General features: G+C 49.7%; 1 protein-coding gene across 1 annotated transcript in view; it reads left to right on the top strand.

Moving 5' to 3' along the window:
* LOC147726112 (vomeronasal type-2 receptor 26-like) overlaps positions 1 to 4,705 on the top strand; it is a 69,974-nt gene extending 65,269 nt beyond the window's left edge. Inside the window, exon 2 of the mRNA XM_086963423.1 lies at positions 3,816 to 4,705. Coding sequence (XP_086819549.1) covers positions 3,818 to 4,705 — 888 coding nt within the window. The 5' untranslated portion in view covers positions 3,816 to 3,817. The remainder of the gene's footprint in view (positions 1 to 3,815) is intronic.
* The last annotated feature ends 7,716 nt before the right edge of the window (positions 4,706 to 12,421 follow it).

The raw sequence follows: 12,421 nt of genomic DNA, 5'->3' as shown, positions 1-12,421 counted from the left end.
TTACTAGACGCTGCACCCAATCAATCCTGGGATTGTGCTCCTGGAGCCAAGGCACCCCTAACACCAAACCGAAGGAAGGCGCATCAATCAAATCAAACACCACTCGCCCCGAGTGTCCGTTGTCACATAACAACCGCAGCGGCACAGTCTGTCTGGTGATGCACCCTGATGACAACTCGGTTCCGTCGATCACTCGTACGGGCTCCGGTTGCTTCTTATATTGGCAAGGTACACCCAACTTCTCGGCTAGGGAGATATCAATGAAATTGCCAGTGGCACCCGAATCTAATAGCACCGATACAGGTACCCGTCTTTGCGCGGCCAACAACAACTGAGCCGAAATGACAAAATGTCTGGGCGCCAAATCCACTGCCCCCAATACCTCATACTGACCCCTTAAATGCTCAGGAAGTTGAGACCTTCCCACCTGTACATATGCCACCTTTTTACCATACCCTCCGCCTGATGGTTTGACGGGACACTCCCTTGCAAAATGACCTCCCTGTCCACAATAGAGACATAAATTCTTATCTCTTCTTCTTTTCCTTTCCTCAGGTGTCAGAGGCCCCCTTACACCCCCTATTTCCATTGGTTCAGGTGCAGACTTCGGTTCCCCAAGGGGCTGTTTAACTTCAGTTTTCATAAAGTTTCCTCAGGACACCTGAAAACGTACACGATCCCCGCGTTGCTCTGACAGCCGATGGTTCAGTTTAACCACCAGGTCTATGAATGCGGCACACTCCTCCGGTGGATCCACTACCTGTGACACCACATCCTTCAGATCATCATTAAGACCCTGGTAAAACAATGAGGTCCGCTTTTCTGCTGGCCAATGAGTCTCTGAGATCAACCGATTGAAGGTCGCTATATATGTCAGGAGGTCCTGTCTGCCCTGTCGCAATATCAGCAATTCTGAGTCACTGGCTTGCATGAATGCATGTTTGGCAAATAACCCCCGTATCAACTCCTTGAAAGCGTCATAATCACGCAACACCTGATCTTTGCCTTCAACTAAGGGGATAGCCCACTGGGTAGCAGTACCAGCAAAATATGAAAGCGTAAAGGCTACTTTTGCCGCATCGTCAGGAAAGGCACCCGGCCTACACATAAAGTGTAACTGACACTGATTCATGAACATCCCAAATTTCCCACTGTCTCCATAGAATCGTTCAGGTTGAGCCAGGGGAACAGGAACAGGGGATGTCACAGTGATAGCAACAGGGGTACCGCCTCCAGGATTGCTCTGTCCCGCCCCTCCATACTGGAACGTAGCCGGCTGTATAATGGGTGTCGGACCTCTGGGTTGGACGGGCTCACGCGCCCTTACTGCCCCCAATTCTTGTCTCAACCTTACGTTCTCCTGTCTTAAATCTTGCACCTGGGCCTGTAAGGCAGCTAGGGCGCCCATTATGTCAAGCATGGTGGGGGCTTCAGCCCCTGCCATGGCTCCTCCATCCACATCCATCCAAGTTCGGGCAGTGTATTTAAACGTGGGCTTGTTATTCTGTTAGGCTCCTGCCCAACCCACACAGTGCAGGAACGAGGCGTTTCCCAAGCACTTCCCCGACTCACCGGTCACTCACTAGATGGTACAGATGAGTAAACCGATGACCCAGAAAAGGGGGTGGAATATAAACAAAGGCACCAAACCTTCCACCCCTGTAGAGCGTAGATCAAAAATAACACCCTCCTCCTCGCTTTCGCACCTGCATAGACAGGGAAACAACAAGATACACCTCACAATAACTTTCAGTCCCCAATCCTACCTCTGTAACAAATGACCATATCCAGCAGTTCACCACACATGCTCTTACCAGAAACAAATGCAGGGTTTGCTCCGAGGGGGTTTATCTTGCATAAAACAAGACTAGTTATTCGGGTGTTTGGTTTGGGCGTGAAGGGTTTCACAGGGTAAAAAAAATGCCAAAATAACGTGCATGAACAAAAAACCCCTGTGCCTCAAAAAGGAATGTGAGGGGGATAAGCTATGGTGTTGAGAAACGATAACAACTCGTCTCTCGGGAAATGACCGAAAGGCAATCCCAGCCGGGATACAGCTCAAACGTCAGATACGCCCATAACGAGGCGGAACGATTACCACAAGACGTGTATACAACGCGAACGCCTAGCGTCTGTTACTTTTTGGACTTACAACGTCTCGGGTACAAAAGAAAAAGACACCAAAAGGTATCTGACAAACAGGAGCCCCTGGATGTCGTTGGCGAACCTCTAACAAGAGACGGGGGAAACAGAAACAAGAAAAGTAAACTAACTAACTAACTACAAGGACACGGGAAGGGGAAACTAGGGAACAAGAGGGAGGGAACAAGTAGGTAACAGCAGCGGGACTCAGGGCAAGGGGAAGGAAAAAAAGGCAATACTCCAACGATTCTCACGAGCCCGTGAGAATCAGCAACAGCCAACAAGATTCACAGGAACCAAGATAGCGGGAACCCACAGGTTAGCAATAACAAGCAACGACACTATGGTAGGACTCCCTTTTATACAACTGGCGTGTCATGTGACGGCGAAGATATGGTCATCAAAATAGGACTGGGGACCGAATCCTAACACCTATTCCTTATCTCTGTCAGAATAACTGCCATGCTGCTACAAAGACTGATATTCAGAGTGACAGCTGATCAGGAAGTCCTGCTTTTCTGCTGGGCTGCCCTGCTGCCTGCTGCTCTCTGACCCTGCTGAGGGAGAGCTGGACTTGCTTTGCAACCAAAGTGATCTTTAAGGACTTGTTGGCTTGCCTTCTTCTGCTTGAGACTCAGGGCTGTCAAAGACACAACCCCTGGTTGTATGCCTGGTGCACGGGAAGTGGACCCAGATACTTGCACCAGAGAAATGGAGGCATTTCTTGTTTGCTTGGAGCAGATTTGGCGCATCAACCATGTTGCAGAAGTAGAATCAGTGCATCGCTCTTGGGGCCTGAGTAGCACCACCAGAACCGCTGCTTCGACTACTGCATCACCACCACCAACAAAGGATGATCAAAGCATCCCTTCTGCAATTGTTTGGAAAAACTGGTGCATTGGTTTGAAATCAACGCATCTTCGGAAACCAACACATTACCATCAACATGTGGAGAAAATCAAAGCATCTCCTCAACTGTGGGAGTGACATTGACGCATCGATCGCCGCCTCCCGTATCTCGTCTTTGCAACAAGAACTAAGGTACTTTTGCTCATTTGGCCTTGTGTGGGATCTGTAGCTGGCCTGCACTCCATTGCAGGTGTCCTGAACTCTTGACCTTGTTCTGGTCCAGCATGACCAGATAAACCCTTAAAGAGCTATTCACTTCTAAGCGCTAGAACTGAATTTAATCTTTAAAAGTTCATATCTTGACTTCTACTTATTGGTTTGGTCTTGTTTTATTTATAAAATCATTATCTATTTTTCTAAACCTATATGGAGTCTTTTTGTGGTGTTTTCATTGTGTTACTGTTTTTTGTCTTCCACAAATACTTTACACATTGCATCCTCAGATTAGCCTGACTGCTCTATGCCAAGATAAGAGAGGATGAGCACAGGTAATATTTAAGTTGTGTATCTGACTTACCCCACCTTGGATTTTGGTTCCTTCTTGTACAGGGTGCATACTCTAGAAACCAGAAACCCAATTTCTAACCGTCTACAATGCACTCAGAAACAGGGTTTAGGGCTTCTTAGAGATATTACCATCTGTTTTCCTTATACATTACCCTGCCTTTTAGTAACACATCAATTTAATGAGCGCACAGTGGCATTGTGATATGTGTTATTGACATTTCTATTACATATGACAACATTTTTTTTTCTTCTTTTAGACATGGAAAACTGCCTAAAATGTCCCGATGACCAGTGGCCCAATCACATGAAGACTGGGTGCATACAGAAGGACGTGGTTTATCTTTCCTACAGTGATAGTCTTGGTGTGAGTTTGGTCTCTATATCCATTGCTTGCTCCTTAATCACAGCTGGAGTGTTGGGTATCTTTCTTATACACCGGGACACACCAGTAGTGAAAGCTAATAACCGAAATATTAGCTACACCCTCCTTGTCTCCTTAATATTAGCCTTCCTCTGCTCCCTCTTGTTCATTGGACGCCCTACACCATTGACCTGTCTGATCCAACAGGCTGCATTTGGAATCATTTTTACTGTTGCTGTGTCATGCATATTAGTGAAAACCATGACTGTTGTCATTGCTTTTAAAGCTATCAGGCCTGGTAGCACGTTAAGCAGATGGTTGGGAAATCGGGTGTCTGCCTCTATGGTCCTCTTGTCAACAATGGGTGAAACAGTAATTTGTCTCACTTGGCTGCTCACCTCCCCACCTCACCCAGACATGGACACACACTTTGAAATGGGAAAGATGATCCTACAATGTGCTCAGGGCTCTGTTACTGCTTTCTATAGTGTCATTGGTTACATGGCCCTATTGGCTTTTATGAGCTTCATTGTGTCTTTCCTTGCCAGGAACCTACCTGATAGATTCAACGAGGCCAAGCTCATCACATTCAGCATGTTGGTGTTCTGCAGTGTCTGGGTCTCCTTCATTCCAGCCTACCTCAGCACTAAAGGAAGATACATGGTGTCCGTGGAGATCTTTGCTATCTTGGCTTCCAGTGCTGGACTGCTTGTCTGTATATTTTTTCCTAAATGTTACATCATTCTACTCAAGCCAGATGTAAACAAAAAAGAATATAAGAGTTAAGACAATTAATAGTCATACAAATATTATAGTTTGTCATATTAATATTGCAGCTATGTATCAGAATGGAGGCACATTCTGGTGATGCCATCTCCATAAAATCCTATGCATAACCATATAAGAAAATAAATGCAAATTATATATTACAATTCACATGATAAAAAAATGAAACATTTCACTGGAAGAATCATACATTTTATTGTTAGTTCACTAACACAATGTTTTGCTATTCTCCGAGCTCAAATCTTGATAAACTGGAGTTGCTTGGCAGGTCAAGATGGTGGTCGCACTCTAAAAGTGCTCCGAACCACTCCATCATCCGCGCCGACATCCACTAGCACCGGCAGCCATCCATCCTCCAGTTCTGCAGCCAATGCCCAGCTACAAGCCAGGACACACATCCAGGAAACAAATCTCATCAAAACCCCTGCATTTCTGTGCAAACTAGATCACCGTGGTGCCACTGCTCTTCAAAATGTTGGCACCCGCTCTCTGGACTGTGGTGCCCTAGCCTGCATCGCTGCTGTGGGACCGTGGCCCACACTCGACTTATCTGTGGCCTGGGGCTGATGAGGAGACCAGAGGCCAGCCCGGCGAACCCAAGAGACACTCGCACACTGCAGACCTGCGCCCACTCCCTAGTGGCCTGGCACGGGTTGTCCACTTATTTGACTCACGTAGGAGGCCTCCTCCCCTCGGTGGGACCCTGGGAGTCGTGGGCTATGCCCTCTGCCTGTAAATTCAAGTGTCTGTGGGAGAAGCCCAACAAAGTGCATGGCGGACCTGATGACTCATCGGCAGCCCAGCAGGAGGATCCAGTGAGGTCGGAGACCGGCCCCTTGCAGGCCGTAGATCAGAGGTGTGGTGCTCGGCTGCGAGGACCATAGATGACACCCCGGTTATCAGCCAAATCCCTGTGATGGAGGTGAGGCCTGGTGCCACGGGGGCCTGATCGTGGGCTGCACTGAGGCGAAACTTCAGTTTTGGCTGCCATTTCGGGCAGCGGAGGGCGAGATCATCTGTGGCTTCACGGCTCACCCTCCCACCAGCCCTGCCAGACCCAGAGCGTGACTGCTTACCAGCAGTGCCCCAACCCGAAGGGTGCGACTCCAACGGCCTGAGAGGTACCTTGCAGCTCCTCTAGAAATCGGTGAGTGTGGAGACAGCGGCGGGTGGAGACGGGGACCTGTCTGGTGTGGTGCTCCCTGAGTACTGTAGACTGCTTGCAGCGGTATTTTGGGGGGTGGATCCGGCTCCATCAATCAAGCAGCGTGGGGTCTTGGGAGAGGGACCTCTCCACCAATCCCCTTTTCCTACTCCCACTGTGCCTCCTCTGCCTTGGCAGCCTTCCAGTCAACGGGGCCAGCACTGCCAGACTCAAAATACCCCCCACAGCTCGAACGTCACCAGAGACCAGCATCTAGGCCCGCAGCCTTGATCTGATTCGTGGCCTGGTGGGTCGAGTGGAACGTAGCGAGCAGAGAAGAGGGAGCCCACCGCTAACTGGAACTCCTGCAACCAACTGATCCCGCATCGCTGGGGGGGTTTCTTGGCTGTCATGAGCGGGCAGCATGGAGGCTCAAGAGAGAGTGTCTGCCCCCCTTCCTTCCTGGCTGACTGAGGTCTGCTGTCCCCTGTTCACCCCACTGTTGCTCCCAGGTCTGACAGTGGGTTGCTTCCTGGTGGTGGGTTGACGGTGGGCCCAGTCTGTCATCACTGTAGGCTTGGGAGGACGGCTTCTTGGTTGGTGCTTATCCTGGAATGCGAGTCCTGATCCCATGGAGTGATTGTCGTGGGCCTCCGATAAGTGATAAGGCGCTAGCAATGACCATCTGGAGTCCTGCCCTGCAACGCTGATCGTGAAGGGGGCTGTGGCTTCCTGTTGGATGTGAGCATGCCGTACGCTGGATTTATGCTTCATCATCCTCCCCCCCCCCCATTAACTTGGTGTTTGCACATGTATGCATGCAGGACCTCCGGCACACTGTAGTGGGTGCAGTTCTGGCCTGCACCCTGGCACTTGGGCGAAGTGATATCCCCCCTGCACATTGTTGGCGCTGAACAATGGCACTTATCACGGGGGCTCCTGTGCACAGTTGAGCACGCAGCTGCAGCTTTTATTTTATTTTATTTATGGGTTTCTATAGCGCTGGAATCAACTCCAACCGGAGTATCTCTGCGCTGTGATACCAGATAGAGTCCAACACTATGCAGATGAGAGAATGGGTCTAGATTTTATCGGTGAATAGCAGAGTTTTGAGTTGCTTCCTGAACTTTAAATGATCTGTGCAGAGCCTAAGGGCCAAAGGCAGTTTGTTCCACAGTGTAGGCCCCGCAACAGATAGAGCTTTCCCTCCATGTCTAGTTTTTTTAGCACGGGGTACAGCCAACAGAAAATTCTCACTAGATCTCAACGATCTGGAGGGAGTATAGAAGGTAAATTTCTGCTCCAGATATGTAGGGCCATTTCCATTCAGGCATTTATGAATGATACAACATATCTTGAACTTGGCTCTTTGTCGAATGCTCAACCAGTGTAGTTTCTGCAGCAGAGGTTTTGATGCTGTTCTAGGGGGAGCATTTAGAACAAGGCGGGCTGCTGTATTCTGGACCACCTGAAGCCTGTCTAGAACTCCTTCATTGGCAGAAAGGAGCAACCCGTTACAATAGTCAATACGACTCAGTATAAGGGCTTGCACCAATGTTCTTCTGGAGGAGTCCGGTAGCAGTGGAAAAATTCTACGCATCATGCTTATGATGTGGAAGCATGCGCCAGCTACCATATTGCTGTGCTGTTTGAGAGAAAGATCGTGATCAAGGCGTATCCCCAGATTTTTGACAATCTGTTTGGGCTCCGGAACAACACCGAGATCCGAGGGCCACCAGTCAGGGGTCCACAGTAATTTGGCGTCTCCAAACAGCATTACTTCCGTCTTGCTGACATTGCACTGTAGGAAGTTGGTGGACATCCACTGTGCGACGGCTTTCATGCCAGCGGAGAAGGAGTTTCTTATTTCTGTGGTGAGATTACGAAAGGGGAAGAGGAGCTGCGTGTCATCCGCATATGACACGGGGATGAAACCAAATTTGCGCATCACTCTTGCCAGGGGTGCCACGTAGATGTTAAAGAGTGTTGGGCTCAGGCAGGAGCCCTGTGGCACCCCTTTCGTAATCCCTACCTCAGTTGATCTGTATTTGCCCATGGTGACAGTCTGGGTCCGATCCGTAAGAAAACTCCTTAGCCAGGCAAGGGCGTTGTTCTTAACCCCTACGTTCGACAACCGGTCAATAAGGATGTTATGTGACACGGTGTCGAACGCGGCTGAAAGGTCTAATAACACCAAAATTACTGAGTAGCCTTTGTCTTGGAACATATGCAGATCGTCAGAAACAGACAGGAGGGTGGACTCTGTACTGTGTTTCGGCCTAAACCCAGATTGAGAAAAGTCTAGGCCGCCAGCTTTCTCAATGTAGCTAGATAACTGACGATTAACATACTTCTCAGCGAGCTTTCCCAAATATGGCAGCAACGAAATAGGTCTAAGGTTAGACAAGTCAGTCCAAGGAGTTGTGATGTTTTTTCTGATTGGTCTAACCAAGGCTTGTTTCCACTGCTTGGGGACAGAACCTGTAGAAAGGGATAGGTTAACCAGTTTCTCAATGGTGGGAGATAAGATTCCAAGCAAGGTGGGCATGAGCCTTGCCGGGATAATGTCATCAGGACTTCCACTTTTAATCTGTGCCATGAGCAGGGATACCTCTTTATGAGTGATAGGGGAGAAGACATCTAAAGTATGAGGGCCACTATCAAGTTCTGAATCCTGAAAAATCGGGGCTGTGTTTGTAGTCAGGATATTATTTGCATTTACTATTTTAGCATAGATAAGATCGATTTTATTGCAGAAGAATTGCGATATATTATCGCAAAGTAATTGCGACGATGTGTCGGCACTCTCACATGCTGTGGGATTGGTGAAAGAGTGAAGGACCTGGTACAATACTCTGGGAGAGTTATCTGCAGCCGTAATAGTATTAGTAATATGGGTTTTACGCGCCATTCTGATAGCTTTGTGATATGTACTTAGGGCATCCCAATAATGTTTCCTATCTGTTACTAGATGGGTAGATCTCCAAATTTTTTCTAGTTTCCTGGCTGCTTTCTTGAAATTTCTGAGCTCTTCAGAGAACCAGATCTCTTGTTTTTTTGCTGGTCGGGGTCTAAATTGCTTTAAAGGAGCTATCTTATCAATGGCAATTTTAGTGTCTTTATTGAACATGTCAATAGCTTTATCGATATCATCGGGAATCTCATGGTAGGATTGAACAAACTTTTCAGCAAATGAGACCTCATTAACCTTATGCCATTGCCGTCGTATTTCAGGGATATTGGTGGTTTTGGGGGCAGTAGTTGCAGGATAGGGAGTATAAAACTCAAGGATAAAATGGTCCGTCCAACTGACCTGTGTGGGGGGCATGCATGTGACATTAGGGAAGTTGGTTATTACCAGGTCTAGGGTGTGTCCGGCCACATGAGTTGGGCCCACATTGTGTGGTTGAAAAGATACATGCTACGGGCCCCTGACCTCAGACCCCAACGGACTTTTGACTTGCAGCCAGGGGCGCCCAACCGGCCTCGGCCTGCTGGGACCAAATCAGATCTGCCCTGACCCTCCGCCGGTGCGTTGTCCATTGGCATGGGGAAAGACCAAGGTCCTAAATCTTCTGCCACCAATATGCAAACAGACATCGACCAATTCACCACAGTTGACCATGATCCCTCAGAGCAGGGTGAGGGCGGCCCCTCTCTTCAGGGCAAAGACTTGGCCGCTATCCTGCAGGCAATCAGCGCGTCCCAGGCCTCAGTGGAAGGGAAGATCAGTGAGGTCAGGGTAGACATATCCCTTATCTGACAGGATTTGCACAATGCCACAGCCTGCATCACAGAGGCTGAATCTCACCTTTCCATGTCGGAGGACGACACCCATCAATTAAAAGAACAAGTGTCACGCTTGCAGTTCCATACCAAGGAGCTCCACAGGCGTACAGAAGATGCCAAAAATTGCTCACACCGCAACAATCTCGCTGAGAAAGAACAGATGTCCACCTTCATTGAATCCTGGTTCTCTTCCTGGATGCCCAAGGACACGCTCTCCACCTGGTTCGCAGTGGAGCAAGCCCACCGGTCCCTTGCATCAAAGCCGCCACCCGGGGCCCGCAACATCCCATCATAGCCCGGATTTTCAACTTTAAATACTGGGATGTGATCCTGCATGAGGCGTGGTCCCTGGGATCCCTAAAGTTCCAAAACCACACCATTATGGTGTTTCACGATTATACTAAGGAGGTGCAAGACCAGCGACGTTCCTATATGGAAGTGAAGAAGAAATTGCGGACTCTTGGCCTTCAATACCGGCTCCTGTTCCTGGACCACCTTTGCATCATCTTCCAGGGCAGGATACAGTGCTTTGAATCACCCCAGGCGGCCTGGACTTGGCTGACAGAGGAGCGCCACCTTGGGTTCTGGCAGAACTCGTCACCCGCGCCCTCGGGTCCCCGGTCCACGTGGCCTTGATCCACCAAGGAATGCCAAGGCAAATACAGAGTCCCCCAGAGGGTGTCAGGAGGTCTGCGCTGCCTCTAATGTACAGTCTGCACGATGTTGCACAGTGGAACTGGGTACAGGCAAGCGGCCTTCCCTCAGCCAATGCTGGCAGAGGCACCCACCCGTGTCATGGAGAATTCTGCCCCTTGAATATCGCCTGCCACCTGCAGTGATCTGACTCTACAAGCTGTGTGGAACTGAACCGTGGCCTATCCTACCAGGCATTTCTGCAATGCCCTGCTGACCCTGGGCTCCTCACTGCCCGCCGCACCCTGTGAAAGGGGCCCCATCAAGTGGCATGTCCTCACTATTCCAGCATTAAAGGCGCCATGGTAGAGTTCTTGCTCCAATCTGTTTGTCTCTCTGCCGAGATACTGAACAACGGTCTCTAAGGAGGGGTCCTCCAAGCAATCCAACCCGAACCTTTTAGTTTGGTTTCTGATTTTGCCGAAGTTGGGACGACAAATGCTTCTGTTCCTGAAGTATAGGGTGGGGGGGGAGGGGGAAAGTAGGGGGGTTGGTACCATTGTCCCATTGTTGATGTTGGTTTGATGTGTTGCTTCACCTGCTTTCTTAATGCACACTATGATAATCCCATGTATCACCTGCAAACTAAAGTCACATTTACTGTCCCGCGCTTGCGCCAGACCCCATTTGCTCCCACTGCTAGCCCAGGTCTTGTGAACCTTCGCTCCCGCCTGCTGCCACTATGACTTGCGCAACTATTTCCAGAGCCTCGCCCCTCACACTGTCCTGGAACATTAATGGGCTCCCGGATAGGGTCAAACAAACAGCTTTCCTGCGCTATGCCCAAGGCCAGACTATTGACATACTCCTGCTTCAAGAGACTCACCTGGTGGGGAACCACTGCCCCTTTCTAGCAGGTACGGGTATGATAGAGTCTGGCATTCAGGGTTTCCCTGGGGCTCCCTAGGTGTGGCCATCCTTATAAGGCATAATCTTTCCTTTGTGCTCACACTGGCCACTTATGACTCCCAGGGTGGATATGTGGCTCTGCGTGGAACATTGAGTGAGAATCCTCTCAACCTCGTCTCCATCTATTCACCCACATCGATGCTCGCAGTGACTTAGGAACGCACCACCGACGTCCTCACCTCCTAACCTCTCGGTGCCCGAATAGTCGGGTGCGACTTCAATGCAGTTCTTTACCCCCACCTTGACACTACAGGCTCACCCTCCGCCAACAGAATTTCCCATGCCAAACAGTTAACAAACTGGGCTGACTCCCTGGGCCTGTGTGATGACTGGAGAATCTGGACCCCTCGAAACAGGCCGTTTACTCACACATCAGCTGCACACCACACCCAGGCACGTTTAGCTGCTATATTCGTCCCCTCTATTGACTGCCAAACAATTAAAGACATCAGTATCCTTCCCAGGGGTATCTCAGACCACTCACCAGTACTTCTCAGCATTGAAGAACCCCCTCTCTCGATGCGCCCGACCTGGTGGATGAACGTCTGGTTCCGCCAGGAGAAGGAGTTTAAAAAGGCAGTTGGGGTAGAACTCCAGCAATTCTTCCTTGCCAACACCGGCTCTGTTTCCTCTCCGGACACCCACTGGGAAGCGGGCAAAGCCACCATCCGATGCTTCGCCAAGGGCAAACTTAAACTTCAGCGGCAAGCCCAAACACACCAGATCACCCTGTGAGAGGCTCAAGCGCTGCTCCATGAGCAAAGTCCTCCTGACGGCCGCGCCGCTACCCAAGAGAGGCAGCTCACACACCTAAGGGGCAAAATCAAGCAGCTCTCCTTGGAAGCCGCTAAGCTCCTATGGAGATCATCTATAGCTAGGATGTACGGATGGGGCGATAAGAATGGAAAGATCCTCCACAGATTAGCTACATACTGAAGGGCCAACCCCATCATTCCGGAAATTGTGGGCCCAGATGGTCTGGCACATCGTTCTCCTCTGGCGATGGCCCGAGCCTTTGCCTCCTACTATCGCGAACTCTATTCAGCGCAGCGCCATGAAACTTCCCTTTCCGAATTGCTTGGCACAAGCCGTCTCAACCTCCCGCACCTTAGCACCACTGAGTTTGCTGACTTGGACCTCCCCATCACCCGCAAGGAGATTAATGAAGCCATAGCACATAC

The sequence above is a fragment of the Lissotriton vulgaris genome, chromosome 3_1 (genome assembly GCF_964263255.1).
Source record: "Lissotriton vulgaris chromosome 3_1, aLisVul1.2, whole genome shotgun sequence".
NCBI lineage: Eukaryota > Metazoa > Chordata > Amphibia > Caudata > Salamandridae > Lissotriton > Lissotriton vulgaris.
This window is presented reverse-complemented; position numbering and strand designations above follow the sequence as displayed.